Genomic DNA, 22,399 nt, shown 5'->3' with positions numbered 1-22,399 from the left:
CTGCAACTGATGAGCTCATCCCCAGTGGGTGGGGTGAGGCTGCTCAGGTCTCTCAGATGAGGGAGCCTGCAGAGTACCCACCTGAGGGTCCTTGCACATGCCTACCCAGCACCCCTTCCTGCCTCTCCTACACAGAGGCTGGGAACCCAGTGGGAGGCAGAGTGAGCATCCTATGCTCGGGCATGCTGGGAGGGGGTCCTGGGAGCAGGACTGACTCACTCTTGACTGTGAGAAACATGGACTTGCTGATGTCAGTGCCCACGCCGTTGCTGGCCTGGCAGAGGTAGTAGCCGATGTCCTCCTCCAGGACGTGGCGGATCAGCAGTGAGCTGTTAGGCAGGATCTGGATGCGGCCGGTGAGGGGCACTGGGTGGTACTGCTGGGGGTTCCCACTCCCTGGAAGGAGGCAGAGGTCAGCGGGGCTGGTGGCAAGTGTTCACAGAGGGCCTCCTAGAAGGCCCTAATACCTTCTTCTCTCCAGCCGAGGGTCTTTTTGTAGGGTCCCCCAACTGCTGAGAGTCCATGCCTTCTACTGGTCTATAGGTCTGGCCCTGCCCCACCTTGACACAAAGAGATGGGCAGGGACTCCAGCTTAGCAGGCACCTTGGTGTTGAGCTTCAGGGTGAATTCCTCCAAGAGGAAGACAGAATTATCTTTGGGCTATTTGCAACAGGCAAAAGGAAGACTGGACCTGCAAATAATAGTCTTGAGCAGCTAGGCCAGGGAACAAAGCCAGTCATTCCCCAATGGGGGGGCTTGGTGGCACCCCCTCCCATTGTCCCAATATCAGCAGAAGTATAATCCAGGTGAAAGGCTGTCAGGGGGGTTAGTCATTGAACCAGTGCAGCCTGGGAAAGAAGCTGGACTACAGGGAGCACGGAGATCCAGAAGAAAGCTGGCATGTGAGAACTAGGGTCATTGAGGCTCTGGGAGCCCAGGGCAGGGCAGGAAGGGCTGAATTCTAGGACTGGGCGGAGGACAGGAGAGTATCTAATGTCAGCATGCCACAGCCAAGCCCAGAACCCAGGGCTCTGCCCAGAGCTAGGAGCTGTGCTGGGAAAAGCCCCAAGTCCCACCAGCACCCTCCCCCCTTGGTGGCTCTGTGAGGCTTACCCTTGGCGTGTTTCCACATGACCTTTGGTGGGGGATAGCCATCCACAGAGCAGTTGAGCACCCCAGCTTTGCCGTAGATGCCATCTTGGTTGTTGGGCTGCACCACAAATCGAGGGGGTACTGCAGAAAGACAGGGTGCAGAGAAACTGAGCCTCAGACTCTCACTGGACTTCTGGGACCTGCTGCCTTGCATGTGGCACCAACTCTGTCTAGACCCATCCTTTCCCCTTTCCTTTCCTCTCCTCTTCTTTTCATTCCCTTCCTTTCTCTTTCTTCTTTTCCCTCCCTCCCTCTTTCTTCCTTTTTCTTGTTATTTCTTCCTTCCTTTCTTTCCTTCCCTCCCTTTCTCCCTTTCATTCTTCCTGCCCCCCCCCATTTGCTTGAGTCTTGCTCATGCGTGATTCCACTGCTCCTGGGCCCACTTTGGCATTCTTGTTCATTTCAGATCTAGAGAGAGGCAGAGTGAGAAGGAGAGACACCACAGCACCAAAGAGCACCATGACGCCAAGGCTATGGACTCTTATGCAGAGCCAGACTCTCGAACCCTAGGACCTGCATGACAAAGCACACACCCAGCCCACTCAGCTCCCAGACCCAAGATGCAGGGTGTATGCCCAGTGTGGGGTTGGAAGCGGGGTGCTTGAGTAACACAGGGAGCTGACCCCACCCTGCCTGGTGCTCACCGCGCACGATGAGCTGGCGCTCCCGGCTCACAGTGGCCGCCGCATTGCTGGCAATGCAGGTGTAGTTGCCGTTGTGCTTGAGGGAGACACTGGAGATCTGCAGGGAGCTCATGAACTCCTTGCTCTCGATGGTCACACCCGAGCCCGAGAGGATCACCTGGCCATCTTTCCTCCAGGTGATGCGGATGGGCATGTCCCCTGAGGACACCACGCAGGGGATGTAGAGCAGCTGGCCAATGGATGCTGGCGGGAACTCGAAGGGCTGGATTAGTGGGGGCACTGGGGGAACAAAGGGAGTGTGTCAGGGCCCCTCCAGGCTTCGAGGTGTGGATGGAAACTACCCAGGGGCACTGGAACTTGGTTCTCCCCTATGTGCAGAATCTCTTGGGGTGCCCTGCCATTGTTCCTGGTTCCTGTCCTCTTGCCCCGACCAGTCCCCCTCAGTTTCTTCTCAGTGTCATGGCTGGCTTGCAGACTTGCCCTAAGGAGCTAGGAAAACTCTAGCAGTAGAGCACAGGACTCACATGCAAGAGGTCCTGGGTTTGAGCCCAGGCAGTGCCAATAGGCAGAGCTGAATGACATTTTTGTCAAGAAAAAAGAAGTAGGGCAGATTCACCCTGGAACCTGAATAGTGAATACAAAGGTGCCTCCTGACTCCAGTCTGCTTGCTGACAGCGCCCAGCCCTCCCCGACTTCCTTGATGCCCAGTGCTCCAGCACCCACCGTCTCATGCCAGAGACATGTCCCACAACTCTCGGGCCTGGAGTGGGCAGAAAGGCTATGCCCCCATACGTGGGGAGGCAGCCTGGTGCTCAGACTGTTGCCTCACCTACCCCACCCTCTCCACTGCTGTCAGACATTGGGGCTGGTGAACAGGAAGTAGCTGCTCACTGCTGGCTCCCCAGGTCTGCACAGACCATCCAGAGGAACCCTCCTGCCAGGGATGTGATGTGAGCTTAATGGCCCCATTTCACAAATGAGGAACTGATTCTCTTCTTCAGCCAAGAAGAGAATCACACTAGGTCACCCGACTCATAAGAAAAGGCAACAGCAGCATTGGAAACTGCCCTGTCTGCTCTCCAAGTCCAAGTTCTGCTGCGTCTGCTGCCCACCTGTCTATGTCCCCAAAGCCTCCCGAGCAAAGCCCCTTTCATCTTGGAAACGAGCCCCCCCCCCCCCCGGGTGGCAGGAAAGAACGTGTGGCAGAGGGAGCCCAGCTGTCCATGAGAGACCCACTGGTGACATCCATCCAGTGAAGCTTTCCTTCCCTCAAAGCTTCCCTCTCTGCAAAGCCCTGGCTTTCCCTGGTCGGCCACTGTGCCCTCTCAGCCTTGGGGGCCCCTTGGGGTCGTGAATGGCTCCCCTGCTCAGCCCTAGTGGAGCGGCAGCCATTATCTCTGATAATTCAATTAGGCCAGTGACTCTCCTAGCTGTGGGGAAGAGGCCAGGGCTTCTCTATGCGACAAACTGAGAGCCCAATAAATGTTTGTTGGGTGCATAAGGGAATGAGCACAAGCCAGAGACTGTTCTCCACACTGACCCTAGATGTTTACTTGTGAAGTGGGCCAGGGGGTGGGGAGAGCAGAGGATGGGGGCTCCCCTATGAGGAAGGGGATGCTGGTCCTCAAGGTAATATTATTCCATGCTAACGAATGGGGGGGGGGGAGCTTCAGATTCTTTCCTGCTCAGGGGTCAGGGCCCCCGTGCCAGGCCAGAATCAGGTCCTCAGGATCCCTGGAGATACATGAACATAGCAATGAGATGGGACTGCTGGCAAGGATGTGGGCAAAGCACGGAGCCAGGAAGTGCAGAGGTGGGCAGAGGGGCTGTCACACTACGGGCCACTCCTGGAGATGTATGGTCAAGGTGGCTCTGGCACTGAAGACTCAACCGGCAGAGAGCCAGAGACTGGAATGGGCAGAGAGACTCAGCTCAGGCAAGGGGAGACTGTCTCTCTTAGTAAGAAGGGCTTTAGCAGTGGAACAAGTTACTAAGGCAGGCTCACTGATTAATTAATTAATTAACTAATTAGTTAAATATTTATGAAATGCCTGCTCTGGGAAGGCTCTGTGCTCCATGTGGCCTGGGAAGGCAGAAACACACTACCAATGCAGACATGCGCTGGAGGAGCCTTGGGGGGGGAGTGGCGGCTGTGTCCTCCAGTGAATACTGGACAAGCACTGCCTTACAGCACCCAGTCGCTGAACCTGGGGCAAGGGGCCACTGTGTGTGTGTGTGTGTGTGTGTGTGTGTGTGTGTCTTTATGGAAAATGTGGCATTAGGACTGAGAGCTAAAGACCTGGAGGGTTGGAGAGATAGTGCAGCGGTAGGATACAGGCCTACATGAGAATGGTCTGGAGGGAGAGAAAGTCTAGGGTCCTGTCCCCTTCAAGGGCTTCCCAAATATTAGGAGGTGCGATGAGAGTGGGAGGACAGAGGAGGGGATGTGGGGTTCCCAGTGTGTGGGCAGTTGGCCAGAGGCAGGGCTGCCTTCTGGTGTAAGACCACAGTGCTGTCCCTGAGGCTCAGAGGAGAGCCCCACTGCCCCCGTGGCACTCAGGCTCTTGAAGCCTGGGGGTGGGGCAGTGTGCTGACTGCTACCAGCCCACAGATGTTCCATGAAGGCTCTCAGCTCTGCTCTTTGAGGCTGAACCTTTATACCACGTGTTAGGAAATCAGGTTCTGTGATGCTGGGGGCTCTGCTAGAGTAGCACGGAGCCCAGGGAAGAGGGAGGAATCTGGGAGCTGGGACCCCCCATTGCAGACTCTTTATCCATGTGCCTGTGGCCATGCACCTCCTCCACCCCAGCCTCGGATTCTTCATTTGGCAACAGAGGCTTCAGGCCCATCCTCTCTTAAAGCCTGACACCAAGGTTCCAGTGGTAGTCAGCCTAACATTTTATGAACAGTGATCAAATGACTTCAGCCTTTTTTTTTTTTTTTTTTTATGAAATTCCACCCCCACTCTCCCCTGGCAGCCTTATTTTAAACTGCATGGGCTGGGGAGGGTCTTGCCTGTGTGAAGCCCTGGGTTTGATCTCTGCCACCACATGGGAGCAGCAAAGACAATGCATTCAAGCCCCATGGGTGGTGGAGCTGCACTCTAGCTCCTCTCTCTCATTAAGTACACAAATCAACAAATAAAATCACAAGCCACCCGCATCCTGAGGTTACTCTCAGTCCCACCCATCTGAGGTAACTCTTTTATGGACTGGAGCACCCACCTCCCTACTAGAATGAAGTCAGGGACGTCTGTCTGGTTCAGCCCTATAGTCATGGAACAGAGCCTGGAGACACCACAGATAGAATAAACGAATGCTACTGCCTGTGCCTTCCCAGCACAGGGAGGGTGCCTGCCCTGTGTCTCTGGCTCCCCACAGAGGAACAGGACTGGCAGCAGCAGCCTTCTTGGTGGTCGCTTCCCAATGCCACTGGGTAATTCGTTCCTGTGTCCCCCTTTCTGTGGATTCTGGTGGGTTCCCTCCAATTCTGCCTTTGCCAATATCAGGCGCCAACCAGGTGGCTGACTCCCTCTGAAGCCCCATGAACATAGAGACAACCCCCTCCCCCAATCCACTGGGAGGAGTTCCCCTTTCCCAAGCAAAGGCTCCATGTACATGAACATGAGGTGGGGGGACACGATGAATGAGGGGGGAGAGGGAGAGGGAGAGAGAGAGACAGAGAACATGAGAACATCATCTCCTGTGTGCTATCCTCAGGGAGCCGGTATTGCCTCCCAGTATATCCCAGCCCAGCTAAGCAGGGCAGAAGGCACCTGATGGCCCTGTTTTGGCTCTGGAACCCCCGGAGGCTCAGGTGTAGGGATGGAGATGTTTCTGGCTGAGCCCTCGCCAAGGAGGCAGAGCAGCCTGCCATCTGAGTAATTAAACATGCAGCCTGTGTGCCCAGGGACCCTTGTTCTGCCACATTCTCTCTCAGCTACAGGGGGCCCTAAAGATACCAGATCTAGGCTGCATCTTAGCTTCCTGCCTGGGCTCTCTCCTGTCTGTCACTGTCACGTGCACCCAGGCCAGGCAGCCTTGGGGATATCCTCACCCTCTCTTTTGGTCCCTTCCACCTTCTGGCAACATTTTGCCCCCCAGCACCACCTACAGCTACCTTTTGGGGCTCAGGGCTGCTGCCTTGCAGAACGCTATGAACAGAGGAAGCAAACGTCTGCGTTCATAGCTTCATGTGGTGTGTGTGTGTGTGTGTGTGTGTGTGTGTGTGTGTGTGTGTGTGTGCTGTGTCTGCATACTCACTCATGTATATTTTCTGCAATACATGCACAGGGCATACACCAGTGTGTCCACCCAGGTATGTGACTGCACAGGCATGTGCACGTGTGTGCCTCTGTCTTTGGTGTGTTCTGCTCTTAGCCTAGGGCTTGAAAAATCTATCGGAAGACATGCAGTCCCTGAAGGAATGGAGGCAGCAGTTGTTTTTCTGGCTCATGGAGTAACATGGGTTTTTTGTACTCCCTGCATGAGCCCAGGGTCCCACAGAGAGAAGGGGGTGGGGTGGCACTTCCAATATCCAGCTTCATGAGCCCTGTCCTGCCTCTCTCCCCGCACCTCTCCCTGGCTCCCCTCCAGGTCTTGGCTCTGATCCTTTGGGAGTGGGCTTTGGAGCACCCCTTGGCTCCTGACCCTTCCTTCCCCACGGTGGGGGGCCCATTTCATGCCCAAGGCGCTTCACCCCCACCCCCAGCAGCTCTGGGAACAGCACATCAGCTAATCAAGCAGGAGCTCATAATCAGCTCTGATGGGTTCTTCTGCAAAAGCGCATTCTAATGAGGCAGGGGAGGGGTGGGGAGAGTGGAGACCAAGTACCTGCGCTTTTGCAGGAGTGGAGGTGGAGGAGCAGACTCTTGGTCCCTCATCCAAAACCCGCTTCTTGGTCTAGAGTCCCACACGCCCTCTGAGGACCCGGTGTGCACAGAGGTCTGGATGTTGCACACACACGTGCCCCCTTCTCCCTGGGCCGGGGAGAAGCCCTCCACACAATCACAACAGGCCCAGTGAGTCGTTGAGACGGAATGCATCAGATCCAATTCATTAGGACTGCTTTCTCCCTGAATGGGGCTGAATAATTGATGAGCAGAAGCAGCTTTCAGGATGTTTCGTGTACTCCCAAGCTCGCAGGAGTCCTGTTATTTATTTATTTATTTATTTATTTTCCCAGCCAACACACCCAGTCCAGCATTTGCTGGTGCGGGCGGGCAAAGGGAGTCAAGCAAAGGTTAGATCTTTTAATATGTGATGTTTACACTGTAAACTCTCGGTCTAATGCTTGTCTCAGAAATGGATACAGGAGGTGTGATGCTGCAGCTGGGGGAGGAGGGATGAGCCAGGGTGAGGTGCAGGGAGGGGGCTGTGAGGCCCTGCTGACACATGGCCATGGTGGGGTGGGAGCGGGGAGAGGCATGAGGCCCAGAAGGGGGGGAGGGGGGGAGGGAGGAACAGTTGGGAGGCAGAGGCCGTTGGGGTATCCTCTCTCCTCTCCCAACCTGACAAAGCTTCCCAGCAAGTCACCCAGTGCAGATACCATCTCAGGTCACTGTCTGGTACTGTGACAGGTGGTGCACGAGGACACATGTGACACAATGCCTGCATGTCAGGGAGGACGGGCCCTGTCTCTCGCCACAGGCCTCTTCCCTGGCTTCCTCTTCCTGTTGACAAGAGTGTCTTTCAATCTTACTGCCGGTTTGGGAGCAAAGAGGACACTAGGAATTGGGATCCACTGGGGCCATCTTTCCTGTGCCAGGACCCCTTCTGGAACTTCCCCTCTGCATCTGAGTCCCTTTGCGGACTCAGCCCCCTCTCTATTTTGTTCCCCCAGGTCCTGCTGACCAGACTAATTTTCCTCCTGGTTCACGTTGTTATTTAGGGAACATGAAGTTCCCCAGCACCCCGGCCCCTACCATGACCTGGGTGACACAGGTGACAGTGGTTTTGAGTCCTCAAGGTCTCTACCTCTGGGTGGGGATGTATAGGCATCGAACCCAAGGCCTAATACAACAGAGCTGTGCCCCCAGCCACAGGAAGGGGGGATTTCTGTACCGGCAGTGTCAGCAGGCAGAGGGGCCTTGCCTGTCATATACAAGCAGCACAAGCCTCTGAGCTGTACCCAGTGGGGAGTCAGGGCACCCATCTCCTGCTGTGACTGCTTTGCTGACTCCTGCCGGCTGGTGGCCCTCCTAGTGCCTGGCCCTGTGCTGCCTCAGAGACCCACACAACCCACAACCTCTGAATTACACTTCTTGATATGTCCCTGGGGGTGACCTGCATGTCCCTGGGATAAGCGCTGTCCTGTCCTGCAGGCCACGAGGGCACCTGGCCTTCCATCCTGTGATCTGCTCAATGTTCCTCCTTGCTCCCCTTCCCCCGGGGCCTAGAGGCACATCCGGTGTCCCCCGATGCTGGGGCCACTTACCTTTGACAGCCACGTGCACGCTCTGGCTGATGGAGAGCTGGGGCTGGATGAGCACGCTGCACAGGTACTCGCCCTCGTCCATGCCTTTCTGCACATCGCTCAGCTTTAGCGTCCCATTCTCGAACACCACCTGCCGGTGGTTGTCAGGCAGCAGCAGGGCATCCTTGTACCACTTGATGGAGTAGTAGGGGTAGCCAATGACCCTGCAGTTGATGAGTGTGTCCCGCCCAGCCACTGCTGTAATATTCCGCATGGCCCGGATGCTGGGGGGACCTGCTCAGGAGTTGGGGAGGGGGGAGGAAGGGTACAAGTGTTGTTAGCCAGGGGGCAGTGCCCAGACTGCTCTTCTTAGGCCTATGGCCTCCAAAACTACCAGAGGGTGGAAATTCCTCAGGGGTAGAGGAAGGCTTTGCTGTGAAGGCAGGTGCTGCAAGGGGGAACTGATGGTGCAAACAGACCCTCTACTCCTGCCTGCAGCAAAAATCCACACCCCTAAGCAGCCAGGGAGGAGGAGTACACTGGAGCCTCTCTGAGAAGTCACTGGGTCTGGGAGGGTCAGTCCTCATTTATTAATTTATTATTATTTTTTAGATTTTTAAATCTTTATTTATTTATTGGATAGAGACAGTCAGAAATTGAGAGAGAAGGAGGTGATAGAGAAGGTGAGAGGCAGAGAGACACCTGCAGCCCTCCTTCACCACTCACAAAGCTTTCCCCATTCAGGTGGGGACCAGGGACTCAGACCCAGGTCCTTGCGCATTGCAACACATGCACTCAACCAGGAGCACCACCAGCCGGCCCCGTCAATCCTCATTTGTGAGGGAGAAAGAGTCATTTTTCTTTGCCTTGCTCTTAAACGTTTGGCACCCCAAAGGATCTGATAAGCATTAAATATTTAAAGGACATCTGGATGACTCGATGATTTTCTTCTGACAGAAACAAGTGTCCTGTGAGTCCCTGAGAAAGGGCTACAAAATAGGGGGCCTCTGATCACTCTGGCTGGGGGGAGGACTGGAAAGGGTTCAGAGGCCACCAAGCAGGGGCAGTGTTGGAGCCGCATGAGCAGCCTTGGCTCAGCCTCCCCACCTGGTAGGTCAGGGGATGGACTGGGGGATTGTTCCGAAGCTCTGTCCCCTCCCAGTGCAGAGGAAAGGGCAGAGGGGGCTAACAGGAGGCTGCATTTCTCATGTGGGGGCTGGAAACCTGACACATGTGAACTGAGCCTGGAACCCCCTCCCCTACCCCCCACTCAGCCCTGTTGCTCCTCTGCTCTTGGCTCCAGCTCAGATGAGGCCACTATGGCCCCACATGGTTGCAAAGAGGCCCAGAGGACACTGTTCCCCCTACAGTGACTTGGGGAAATGAGACTTGGGGTGATCCATTCTTGCAGGTGCCTGCCTTAGGGCACCCCCACACATCCTGAGCCACCTACTTTGAATAGCTTGGGTCTTAGGGGAACCAAAGGGGTGTGGTACAGTGGGTGATGGTGCCTGAGCCCCTTCTGGAGGGTTTGGGAATGACTGTTCACTTTGTGTGTGGGGACACTGAGGTCACCCCGATAAAGATTAAGACTAGTTCCCACTACTCTTTCTCTGTCCTTAGTCTTGGATGGCCCTGGGGGGCTGGTAGAGGCTGGTAGAGGCTGGGGTTGCTCAGTATACCTGGGGGGCAGTAAGCTCTGCTGGGTGGGGAGGGAGGGGTGAAAGAGAGAAGAAAGGGAGGAGCAGGAATGCAAAGGGGCTTGAACTGAGCAGGCACGCACACCCACGCACATAGGTGCGCGCGCGCGCACACGCACACCCACGCACATAGGTGCGCGCGCGCGCACACGCACACGCGCGCACACACACACACACACACACACACACACACACACACACACAGATGGATGATGGGACTCACGAAGGGCAAGGTTGGGGGGGGTTACGAGAGAGAGGAGAGAGACCTCCACTAAAACCAAAACGACAATCAATAGGAAGTACTCGTCGCCACAGAATGATGGCAAGCACAGAGATGGCAAAGGAACTCAAAAGCCTATTCTGAGATTTTAAATGTAGACAGGCACCTCTTACGTTTATTCGCGCCTGATATTCAGCACTGCCCACCGAGTTCCGCGCCGTGCACCGGTACACGCCGCCGTCGCGGATCAGAGGGCCCGTGACATTCATGTGGCTGATGGTGGTGCCGTCGGACATGGTGTACTGGTTACTGCGGTGGCTGCCGTCCCGCACGATGGGCTCGTCGTCCAGGGCCCAGGTGACTGTGGGTGGCGGGGCGCCCTTGGCTGCGCACATCAGTGAGAACTGCTCTCCTGGGTTGACCACCTTCTCGCTGAAGGATGAGACGATGCGGGGCGTGCCATCTGCGGGGAGCGAGGAGCCCCCTTCAGGGTCACGGAGCCACGGAGGCACTGTCCCCCAGGCCCACCCACCCTGGCAAAGCGGTGGCTGTGAGGATGGCAATGGTGGTGAAGAAGGCTTGCATACACATGTCTCTCATGACCCCAGGCCCTGTGACTCCTGTCCCTTGAACTGGGTCTCCTGACCTGTAGCCTCCCTCTGCTGCCTGGGAGTTATGTGTCTTGGGGCTAGCTACCTGCCCTCTCTGAGCAATTCTGTTTCTCTCTTTAGGAGTGGAGAGAACCTTCACACTGGGCACTCAGGCAGTGCTTTGTAAAATGTCAGCTCCTCTCCATTCCATCTTTTCTGTTGCTTTCTCCTCCTGTTAGTAATGAGAGCATGCAGCAGCTCAGGGGCTCACTGTGTGTGGGGAACTAGAGCAGATCTGGCTCAACCTGTGAAATTTGAGTCTGGTTCTCATTCCAGCAGGCAGGCTGAGGGTATGGGGTGTGTGGCCCTGTAGTAAAAAGCTTGAAGTATGGGGCTTAAAACACAAGCTGCTTGGATATATGGGGGTGGCTGCTTTGGCTAACTCAGTTACTGTGGGTGGGACAGTTAAAGCCTGCTACCACCTTCTCATGGGCCACGTGAATATGTAAACATCAGTCTGGGCCTTCTTTTCACAGAAGACTGTTGTATATGATTAACACAGCTGCTAAGTGGCTGGGAGATAGCTCAGCAGGTAGAATGAAGGCCTTTTTAATGCTAGGGCCCTGGATTTGATCCCCAGCATCATGTGAAAGTACCATGGACAGCATCATGTAACTGGAGGCTCAGCCCCCCAGAGAAAAAAGACTCTGGGGAGGGGAGGTGTTTAGACAGGAGGATCCCAGAGAAGCCCTGGAAACACTGCTTTACCACCCATATAGTTCCTTTTGCTGCTGTCCCTCTCAAATTGATGTGTGCTGGCTGGTGTAGTTCCTTGCTGGGAAAAGACGAGGGACCATGCAAGATGGAAGGAGGGGCCCCAGGGAGGGGAAGTTCAAGGGGCGGAGCCTTGGGGTGGGGACAGGGATATGTTCCAGAGATGGCCCGTCCCCATGTGACTCTTCTGGAAGAATAAAGCCAGGTACTTACTTGTTGTGGTATCTGGGGCTTATCTTGTGGTATCTGTTACATAATGAAAAGTCCTGGGAAGCAACAGGACTGTGGGGCTTCTGAAGCAGGGGAGTCTAGATTTGCTGAGGAGGTATGAGACCTCTGCAAACCCTCCAGAGCCTTTGTGCAAACAGAAGGCCTCCTGTGTGCTGGGCATGTGGGGTATAGGCTGGAATTCTTATTTTTAATGCAGTGCCAGGAAATGAGCTCAAGGCTTTGCACATGTGTGATGCCACTGAATTATGTGACCTCATGAATCTCTGTCTCTCCCCCCCCCACAGAATGGGTAGAGATACTACAGCACACTCTACCATGCATGGAGCTCTCCCTGGTGCCTCCCTCACCCCCCCCCCATGGTGCTCTCATGTGGCACTGGGGATCAACCCTGAGGCCTTGCACATGGTAAAGTGTGTGCATTACCAGGTGAGCCATCTCTCATCCTACAGGTGTGTGGCATTTCAGTCCTTACCCTCTTGGCTGGGCGCCTTGTTCAGTGAACAAGCAAAGCAGCCACACCCAGAGGTGCTGGATGAGGAACCCTGGGTGGTGGTAGTGTGACTTTAATGGGAAGAAGCTGCTGGAAGTCCATGTCTGGGGTAAGAAATAGGGTTCACTGTGAAGTGGCCTCAGGCAGGTGGGGATTAAAAGGCCAGAGGTTCCCAGCCTCTGGGACCTCTGGGGTAATAAGTCTCTTTGAGATCCTTTGAGATCCTTTAAGATCTCTTTGAGATCCCAAAGAGACTGTTCTGATTGTTCTAGGAATTCCTGTAGGCAGGTAAAAGCGATGCAGTATGACAGTTAACAAACTGATTCTTATACTGAAAATGGTGGAGGTTACTGGAGGGAATGGGGAGGGGAGGAAGGAGCATAGGTAGAGGGGTGTCACTGGTGCAATGGCACAGGAACTTTGGTTCCTGTGAGTGTGGTGAATCTTACACATACACACACACACACACACATGCATGAAACTAAACTAATTTATTTTTCTTGCAGAGCCGGGGACTCAAGCATGTGTGATTCCCTAGCTCCTGGGCCAATTTTTTTCATTCTTTCAATTTCAGATATATGTAGAGAAACAGACAGAGAGGGGGAGACACCAGAGCACTGCTGTTCCACCATCTGTGGAGCCTCCTCTGGTGTTGTGGTGCTCTCATATGGCACCAGGGCTTGAATCCAGGGCTTCCTGCATAGGAAGGTGCATGCCTTACTGCGTATGCTATCTCTTGGCTGTCCTAAAACCTTATACTACTGTGCATGAATACTAAATAAACAAAAATCATTCAAAACAAAAGAACATGTAGTCTGAGCCAAGTTCAAGGGCTAGTTCTGTACTGTGGGTAGGGTTGTGTTTCCTCAGCTGCATGATAGGTAAGATTTTAAAAAAGTTTCCTTACAGGACCCTTGAGAGGAGTACATGAGTGAAGGCACCTATCTAAAGGCTTCCAGTCCTTGCTCCAGGCAGGACCCATGGAGCGGTGGGGTTTGGGGAGGGCCCTGGGATGGGAGTCCCATCTCCACCCTCAGGCCCCACTCACCCTCTAGCATGATGATAGCAAAGTCCTGTGCTGTCTGTGTCCTGCGGGTGGCGAAGCACTGGTAGGCACCCGAGTGGCTCTTTTGGGCAGAGGTGATGAGGAGAGTCTCGTTGCTGAGCCCGCGGATGGACACAGCCTCGTCGGGCAGCACCAGCTCCGTGTTGCGGTACCAGCGGATGGTGAACTCGGGTGAACCCAACAATGTACAAGACAGGATGACCGTGCTGCCGATGCCCGTCTTCAGCTTCTTTGGTGTCAGGGTCACGTGAAGTGGGTCTACAGGGGTGCATGGGGGGGGGGACAGAGCTGACATCAAGCGGGCTGCCATGGCAAAGATGAGTAGTTAGTGCCCTTAATGATCCCTGAGCTTGGGGCATCACCCTAGCAAACCCCTCCCCCCTATCCTTATGACCTCTGTAAGGCAGGACAGTGGGGACTATGACCCCAGCTTCCAGAAAAGAAGTGGAGTTGCTGCCCCAAGTTGCTGTCTGAGAGGAAGATCTTCTGACTCCAACACCTAGGTTGTCCAGGATGCAAAGCCGTCTGGTGTCCCCTCCCCAACCGGGTCATCCCCTGCTCACCGATGACTGTGAGGGTGCCTGTGGCTTCTGCCGAGCCAAAGGTGTTGGTGACTTCACAGATGTAGGTGCCACTGTCCTCAGGTCGCAGGTCACTGATGGTCAGTCCCGTGACACGCTTGGTCCAGCGGCTGCCTGCCGGGAGGGGCCGGCCATCCTTGAGCCAGCGGATGGCAGGGAGCGGGTAGCCGGAGGCAGTGCAGGGCAGCTCCACGGCGTGGCCGGCCCACACTTCCTGGGAGTGGAAGCCGTCAAGGATGGTGGGGATGGACTCCGCAGGGTCTGCAAGGCAGAGAAGGTCAGTATCCCCTGCCAGCCCTTGGAGGGGGTATTGTCAAGGGTGGGGGGCATGTACCCAGAATGTAATGTGGGCCAGCTGCCTCCCAATGCCTAGAATGGGCACCTCCCAGTAGGTGAGTGCTTGCAGTGTGTCCTGGAGCTCAAAGTGGCCCATACTCTCCTGTTTGAGTCAGAAGGAAGTTCCAGAGACATGGCAAGAGGCCAGGGACTGGGGGTCCTGGCATCTCCAGCTTGTGGCACTTGGTCAGGCTCAGTCAGGGTCCCTCCAGGACAGAGGACAATCTCTCAGTCCTCACCCACCTGTTCCCTCCCCTTTGCAGCAGGACAGGCTCAGAGCAAGCTAGGCTGGGAGGCTGGCACTCTGCAGAACACACCTACAGAAACTCTCCATGGTGCCTCCCAAGCCAGAGAGAGGGAGCAAGGGCCTAGGGGTGGATTCTGTGAGGTGGTCTAGCTGCTACTGCAGTGTGGCTCTCACCGTAAAAGCCCTTCTCCCCAATGTGCAGTCTCCTAGGCCTCCCCATGCCTGTAAGCTGTTGTCATTCTGAATATCAGGATCTTCTAAGGGAAACCCCAGCCAGGTTCCTGGCCATGCCTGTTCACTGCCTTAGCTTCCATGTGGAGCTGTGTCACAGCGGGGCCCCCAGCAGTTAGGAGAGGCCAGCTCCTTCTCACCCTAATACACTTTTGCATGTCTCTGCCATAGCTTGCTTTTTTTTCTTCTTCTTTTTAAAATAATCTTTATTTACTGGATAGAGATAGCCAGAAATTGAAAGAGTAAGGGGAGATAAAGAGGGAGAGAAACAGAGAGACACCTGCAGCTCTGCTTTACCACTTGCAAAGCTTTCCCCTTATAGGTAGGGGATGTATGCTCAAGCAGGTGTGTCACTGCCTGGCCCCACAGAGTTAACTTTTTCAATTTTTTTTTGACTTTTCTAAATCTTTTTACTTGCTTATTACTGCATAGAGACAGAGAGAAACTGAGAGGGGAGAGAGAGACAGCAAGAGAGACAGAGACACCTGCAGCCCTGCTTCACCGCTTGTGAAGCTTCCCCCGCAGGTGGGGACGGGGGTTTGCCCGGGTCCCTGTTTTTTCAATTTTTTAAAATTATCTTTATTTATTTATTGGGTAAAGACAGCCAGAAATTGAGAGGAAAGGGGGTGATAGAGAGGAAGAGAGACAGAGAGACACCTTCATCCCTGACCCACTACTTGTGAAGCTTCCCCCCTGCAGGTGGAGACCAGGTACTTGAACCCGGGTCCTTGCACACTATATTGTGTGCACTTAAGCAGGTGTGCCACCACCCAGCCCCAAGTTTGCTTTTTTCTTTCACTGTCTTCTTTTCCTATTTCCAATCAAAGCATTGCTCAGTTTTGGCTTGTGGTGAGGTCAGTGGTTGAACCTGAAGCCTCAGAACCTCAAGCATGAAAGTCTGTTTATAAACTACGGTACTATCCTCCTCTTTCTTTTTAAAGAAAAAGTGTTGGAGTCAGGTGGTGGTGCACCTGGTTGTATGCATGTTATCATGTGTAAGGACCTGGGCTCAGTGGTGTCTGTGTGTGTGTGTGTGTGTGTGTGTGTGTGTGTGTGTGTGTATGTAAGCTTTCGGTGAAGCAAGTGTGACAGATGTGTCTCTTTCTCTTCATCTCATCTCCCCCTCTCAAAAACCTGTCTTATTAAATAAAGATAGAAGGAAAAAATGGCTGCTGAGAGCAGAATTCAAGTGTGGGCATAAGCCCTGGCAATAGCCCTGGTGGCAATAAAAAATAAACATAAATAAGGTATTAAACAGGACTTTGTGATGGGTATTCTGTGGGAATAGACCTCTGTAATTCTTTAATCTTGTAAACCACAATTAAGTCACTAATAAAAACTAAAATAAATAACTAGTGTTACTGTGTCATATGTGCGCATGACAGAACTTCAGACAGTGCCTACTTCCCATGCCCCTCTGGCTCAGGGTGGGGCCTGCTTCTGCCACAGTGTCTAAGACAGGCTGCCAGGGCTTGCAGGCAGGAGCTGTCCCTCTGCAGAATGTTCTAGGCTCACAGGAGAGCTGACTGCAGGACCTAAAAGGATAGAGGGACCTGAGAAGCACCACACCTGCCCAGGAGCAGAAACCTGCTCTCTCTGATCCTTCGTTAGCACGTGGGGGCTGAGCTGGAGGAGTCTAGCACTGGATTTCACCCAAACAAAAGTGTGAGTGGCCAGAGCCCTATGAACCATCTCTGCAGGATCAGGACGCCTCCTGATTTTCTGTAAGACTCTGCTCCCTCCCTGATTTCCCTTGCTCTTGCTCAACTAGGGATGGGGTCCCTGTGTTTGCCAGGCCCCTGAGGAGCTTGTGCCTCTGGGTGGGGCTGAGGAGAGCTGGGAGCCTCTGATCATCCTCCTCACTGTGCAGGTCAGGGTGTGACCTCAAAGTCTTAGGAAGGGGGTGCAGGGAGCAGTGGTGACATGTGTCAGAGGGCCTGGAGGCTGAAGGACATCCCTGTCACTATGCAGATGCATCAGGCATCACTGTTTGATGCTGCCCATCCACCTACCCTGCCAGCTCCTGTGGCCCAGCTGCTGCCCCAGCCCTGTAGGGTGGCTGGGATAAACAAAGCCCATGCCAGGAAAGAATTACTCAATGTGACATTTAATTGATGCAAAATACACAAATTCCGTGGCACACCGAAGAATTTACAAGCAGAGTGGAGGAAGGGGCGGGTGTGTGTGTGGGGGATTAATCACCAAGTCTCAGGCGTGAAATTAAATTCTGAGGGAAAGAAACCACTTTCATTTCTCTGGAGCAGAAGGGAAGGCTGTGGCATGTCTCTGAGACAGCCAGGGAGAGTGGGCACTGCTGGCTGTGCGGGGAGGGGGACACAGATGGTCTGCTTGGGGATGCTGGCCCAGGCTGAGGGCAGGGACAGAGAGCCCAGGGAGGCTGCTGGGTCCCCTGGAATTTCATTCTGCACTCTGAGAGTTGGGAAGCCTTGGTCTAATCTCTCAGACTCTCTGATCACTGATTCATGATTCCTTTAACTTATTTACTGTTTTTTGGTTTTGTTTTGTGGAGTTGGAACCTCCCACATGCAGATTTCACAGATCCTGAGCCACTTTATTATTCCAAGAGACAGAGTGCAAGCGAGAGACACCTTAACACCAGGGAGCTTCCCCCTTTGCCATGTGGCTCATGCCCCACCCAGTAAGTTCTCTCTTTGGCCCCAGCATTGTCCTTTGTAAACAAGGATTTCTGTTCCACGGAGTGAATGCATATGAAAGCTAGCCTGAAAAGCACCTTGAAATACCCCCCAAACTAATTGTTAGGTGTTACATATGGGATTCAAACTATTCTTGTGATTACTTCTCCCTTGGAAAGCACAGAAAACACAAGCCTCTTGCCCAGACACTTTGGAAGTATTACATGAACAACAAAGAATGCAGCATGGCTAACATACCAGCTGCTGAGACAGAGGAACCACTGCTGTGTGCTGAGGGCCAGGCCCTCACCTGGCTCCCTGAATCCCAGGGCAGAGTCATTCTCACTGGTTCACTCTGCCTGGCCTGTATAGTGATGGGGATGCTGAGGCTACACTCTGGCCAGCTCCTCAGCTCTGTTTCCAACACATCTGGAGGGACTAAAGGTGAGCACCGTCCTCACTGGTGACGGGCACTGTCACCTGAGCCCGCCTCAGCCAGCAGGTGCCTTGAAGGGTCTAGCTTTGCCTGGATACACTGGCTGCATCTCCCCACCCCTGGGCCCCAGTACTGGGACCAAGTTCTCCATCAGCCTCAGGTGCTCAGGGGCTGCAGCTCCAGCTGCTAAAGAGTGAAGCATCTCAGCAACGCCCCAGTCCCAGCCTGTCTCGGGAACTGGCCTCCACCCTCAGCCGAGCATGGATCCAACCTGTGGTGGGGAGGGAGGAGGTGGGGGGGTGCTGGGGGGCTGTAGAGGACCCAGACAAGTAGTTACAGATGGCCGTGTCACCTTCCATCACACCAGGGCCATGTCCCTCCATGGCCTCTGCCCCATGGCTCCTCTTTCCCTCTTGCCCCCACCCCGCTCCTTGTACTTCCTGTCTCAGCCTGTGCCCCTCCCTTGTCTGTCCAGGCACCTTCCTTCCTATCCTGCTCTGAGTTTCTCCTTAGCTTACTCTCCACCCCGCCGCCCCCTTCTCTCCATGGCAGGGAGAAAGGTAGGAAGGTGGGATGGGCAGCACAGAGGGGCTACATCTGGAGCAGGAGAAACCTTGGGGGAGGTACCAAGCCTTCCCTCCTTGTAGGAAAAAATGCAAATGAAATGCAAAGAAGTCCCATGACTTGGGAGAGAGTCACGCTGACACACTGGGGAACTGAGCTGCAGATCAAAAGTTGAGCAACAAAGAAGAGGCCGCCCAGGGCAGCCTCATCTCCCCCCATCTGATGGCACATCTCCCCCCAGCGGTAGTTAATGATACAGATATTTACTTAGTATCTACTTTATGTTGGACCCAGAGTCAGGCTTTGATCAGAGAGCCTGGTACTCGCCCCCTTGGTTCCTGCTCTTCTGGTGCCACCTCCAGATGTGTCAGGCATTGAGCAGAGGCTCTAGGTGAGCCATCCAATAGTCAGGATATGTTTATCCCAACCACAGAGCACCCCAACTGAGCTGCTTTCCAGAGGCCCAGGGAGGCTGTTGGTGATTTTCTGGGTCTCAGCCCCAAGCCCAGATGTTCTATCAGTTCATTCTCCCCCTCCCCCTGCCCCCAACCACTTTCCTCCCCTCTCTCCAGCAGCAGATGTCAGGGCCAGAGCTTCAGGGAGTTGTAGAGTTTTTTTTTTTTCCCCTCCAGGGTTATTGCTGGGCTTGGTGCCTGCACCATGAATCCACCGCTCCTGGAGGCCATTTCCCCCCCTTTGTTGCCCTTGTTGTTGTAGCCTCGTTGTGGTTATTATTATTGCCCTTGTTGACGCAATTCGTTGTTCGTTGTTGGGTAGGACAGAGAAATGGAGAGAGGAGGGGAAGACAGAGAGGGGGAGAGAAAGATAGACACCTGCAGACCTGCTTCACCGCCTGTGAAGCGACTCCCCTGCAGGTGGGGAGCCGGGGGCTCGAACCGGGATCCTTACGCCGGTCCTTGTGCTTTGCGCCACATGCACTTAACCCACTGAGCCACCGCCCGATCCCCTGAGCTTTTAGGTAAATTGAAATGGGACAAGCAGCCCCAGGAGGAGATGCAGTTAATAAGGCATTGGAATGTCAGGCCTGGGCTCCTGAGTTCAATGCTCAGTGTCCCATGTGCCAGACTGATGCTCTGGTTCCTTTGTTCTCCTCTCTTCTCTCCCCCTCTCTCCTCTCTCTCTCCTCTCTTTCTCCTCTCTCTTCTTTCTTATAAATAAATTAATAAAAAAACTGAAATGGGACTGATTCAGACAAACGCCCTCAATGTGCACTGTGGTGCCTGTGGTTGGCTAGTGGATTTCTGTCAAATCTAGATGATTCTCTTCCTGCAACACCAGGCATCTGGTATCTACTATGGGACCCTTCCATGGGTTCTGGTTGGTTCTTTCACAGGCTAGACAACTGGGGCAAGTGTCCCATAATCTCTAAAATCTACCTTTCTCCCCCTGAAAAGCAGTGTTCCATGCACACTATGTGTGGTGCTTGGTGCACACATATGATGAAATTCAATGAGACCCATCCCTCCCAAGACTATCGTCATTACAGGACAGGAGTCCTTTATTTAATTTAGAGACAGGTTTGTTTGTGAATTATATTCTACCTATTTTCAGTTGTCATGAGGTAGGCCACTGCAAAGTTATACATGCTCTCTTGAGCAGGAGAGCTGCTCAGGTGTGAGGAACTGCAAAGCCCTCTCTAAGGTAGTCTTCTCAATCTCGACCAATCACCACGTGGTCTGTACAGCAGGTTTTTATCTATGACCATCACAATGCAAAGGCAAGCAGAAGGGAAGAGAGATGGGACCCCTACCCTCTCAATTTGATAAGTGGCTCTGCAGGAGGGCTCAGCTCATCAAGGTACAGACACCTAGAAGGGAATTTCCTCCCTCTGGAGCTCTTTTCTCTGGTGATTTTATTTTTTGTCACTAGTGTTATCATGATGATTCACCACTCCCACTGGTCTTCCTTCTTTCCTGGATGTAGACTTCATGGCTCCCCCATAAGGTGATGGGGTCTCAAGCACAGGGCCTCATCACGGTAAGGCATGTATTCAACCCTTAAAGATTTTCTTCTCTTCTGGTTGTATTACCTAGGCTTCACTGCTCAGGTCTGGTTTTTTTCAAATTTTTTCCTTCCTTCCTTCCTTCCTTCCTTCTTTCCTTCCTTCCTTCTTTCCTTCCTTCCTCCCTTCTTTCCTTCCTTCCTGCCTTCCCTTTTCTTAAAGAGACATAGAGAAACAGAGAGAAAGGGACAACTGTGGCACTGCTCTACTACTTGTGAAGCTTCCTCCCTTCATGTGGGGACAGGGGACTTGAACCCAGGTCCTTACGTCTGGTAACATTTCTCTGGGAATTTTAATTAAGTTATTTTTTTTCCCCCAGAATACTGCTCAGCTCTGGATTATGGTGGTGCTGGGGACTGAACTGGGGATCTTTGGTACCTCAAGCATGAAAGTATTTTTGTAGAACCATTATGCTATCTCCCCAGCCCTAAATTTAATTATTATTTTTTAATAAAAGAGAGTGAAAGAAATACCAGGATGCAAGTCCATCATATGGGATGATGGGGGATTAAATCTAAGCCTTCTCATGTGTGCAAGCCATATGCTGTACTGCTGAACCACTTCCCTGGCCCTACTGGAGTCTGTGCATGGAGGATACCCCATAGCTGTGGTTCTCATACTTCTGTAAGTTAGTTTCTTTCCCTGAGTTCCCAGTCCCAGCCAGCCCTCCATCTCTGGGTGCCCCCATACCCTCTGGCTTACCTGTCACGGAGAGGCGAGCCCCATTGCTCTGACGGGTCTCCCCACTGTACTTGTGCTTGGTGATGCAGCGGTAGGTAGAGAGAGCGTCCTCCTTCTGCACATCAGAGATGTACAGCCCGCCATGGGAAGTAATAAAAAACCTGTTTTCTGGAGATACAACCAGGACATGGTCTGTTACGCCCTTGCTGGACACACGGCTGGAATCAGCTCTGGCTGGCAGCTACCATGCCCCCGTCCAGGACTGAAGCCTGGGGAGGGTAGGCCAGTATAGGGAGAGGGGGTGTAGTCTCAAAGACAAGGGAGCATTTCCTGTGCATGAGAAGACTTGACATGCCAGCAAAAAGAAATTACAGTAATTATTCCCTTACATGTAGCTGCTACAGGATTTCACGGTAAAATGTCAGACTTTAAAAGACAGATCACAATTTGGTTTTTGATCAGGCTCTCCTACCTGTATGCTGTGTGACTTTGGGAAAGTCACTCAACTTCTCTGAGCTGTATCTAGTCAGTGAGCTGCATGTAATGCTTCATAAAGGCAATGTGAGGATTAGCAAAACAAGACAAGAGTATCACACACAGGTGTGGTCACTTAGTGTCTGTTAGCCCTCTTTTTCCCTAACTGTTTTTTCAAGAGTTGGCAGAACCCTTTTACCTCCACTGCTTGCTTGTTCTTAACAACAGTTCAGGTACCATCTCGACTCCACAGAGAAGGAAGCAGACAGGGACAAATTGATAGGCCTGGGTCACGTGGTCTGTCAATAGGACCTCAGGTCTTCTGGCTCCTTGAGCCCCTCTAACTGAGCTGAGGAAAGTGAAAGTCCTTTTCTCTGTTTTTAAAGCAGCACTAGAGAATAAGCTCAGTGCCTCTTCTATGTGTGATACCACAGAGAAGCTTCTTCTTCTTTTTTTCTTCCTGGGTTATTGCTGGGGCTTGGTGCCTGCACTACAAATCCACTGCTCCTGGAAGCCATTTATTTATTTATTTATTTATTTATTTATTTATTTATTTATGTAGGTAGGACAGACAGAAATTGAGATAAGAGGAGATAGAGAGGGAGAGAAAAAGACAGTCACCTGCAGACCTGCTTCATCTCTTGTGAAATGTCCCCTCCGCAGTTGGGAAGCAAGGGGGCTCAAACCCAGATCCTTGCGCAGGTCCTTGAGCTTAGTACTGTGTGAGCTTAAGCGGGTGTGCCACAGCCAGCCACCCCCCTCCTGCTGAGAAGTTTCTTTGTTCCAAGAGAGAAGAAGGGAGGACATTCCCAGAGAAGGAAAGACACCAGAGCTGCACCCTGCCATCCAGGCATGTAGACTTCACGACTCCCCCATAAGGTGATGGGGCCT

At 53.2% G+C, this 22,399-nt stretch overlaps 1 protein-coding gene across 3 annotated transcripts in view; it reads right to left on the bottom strand.

The window, feature by feature from the left end:
• Nucleotides 1–22,399, bottom strand: part of DSCAML1 (DS cell adhesion molecule like 1) — a 309,373-nt gene that overhangs the window by 82,781 nt on the left and 204,193 nt on the right. For all 3 annotated transcript variants that reach the window (XM_007522968.3, XM_060179994.1, XM_060179995.1), the window contains 8 exons: nt 21,056–21,202; nt 13,845–14,123; nt 13,264–13,539; nt 10,297–10,593; nt 8,232–8,504; nt 1,797–2,075; nt 1,114–1,233; nt 220–396 (listed from right to left, as the gene is read on the bottom strand). In XM_007522968.3, coding sequence (XP_007523030.2) covers nt 220–396; nt 1,114–1,233; nt 1,797–2,075; nt 8,232–8,504; nt 10,297–10,593; nt 13,264–13,539; nt 13,845–14,123; nt 21,056–21,202 — 1,848 coding nt within the window. The remainder of the gene's footprint in view (nt 1–219; nt 397–1,113; nt 1,234–1,796; nt 2,076–8,231; nt 8,505–10,296; nt 10,594–13,263; nt 13,540–13,844; nt 14,124–21,055; nt 21,203–22,399) is intronic.

Source organism: Erinaceus europaeus, chromosome 20 (assembly GCF_950295315.1).
Source record: "Erinaceus europaeus chromosome 20, mEriEur2.1, whole genome shotgun sequence".
In the NCBI taxonomy this organism is placed as follows: domain Eukaryota; kingdom Metazoa; phylum Chordata; class Mammalia; order Eulipotyphla; family Erinaceidae; genus Erinaceus; species Erinaceus europaeus.
Note: the sequence above shows the minus strand (reverse complement) of the source record. Positions and strands in the feature narration are given on the sequence as shown.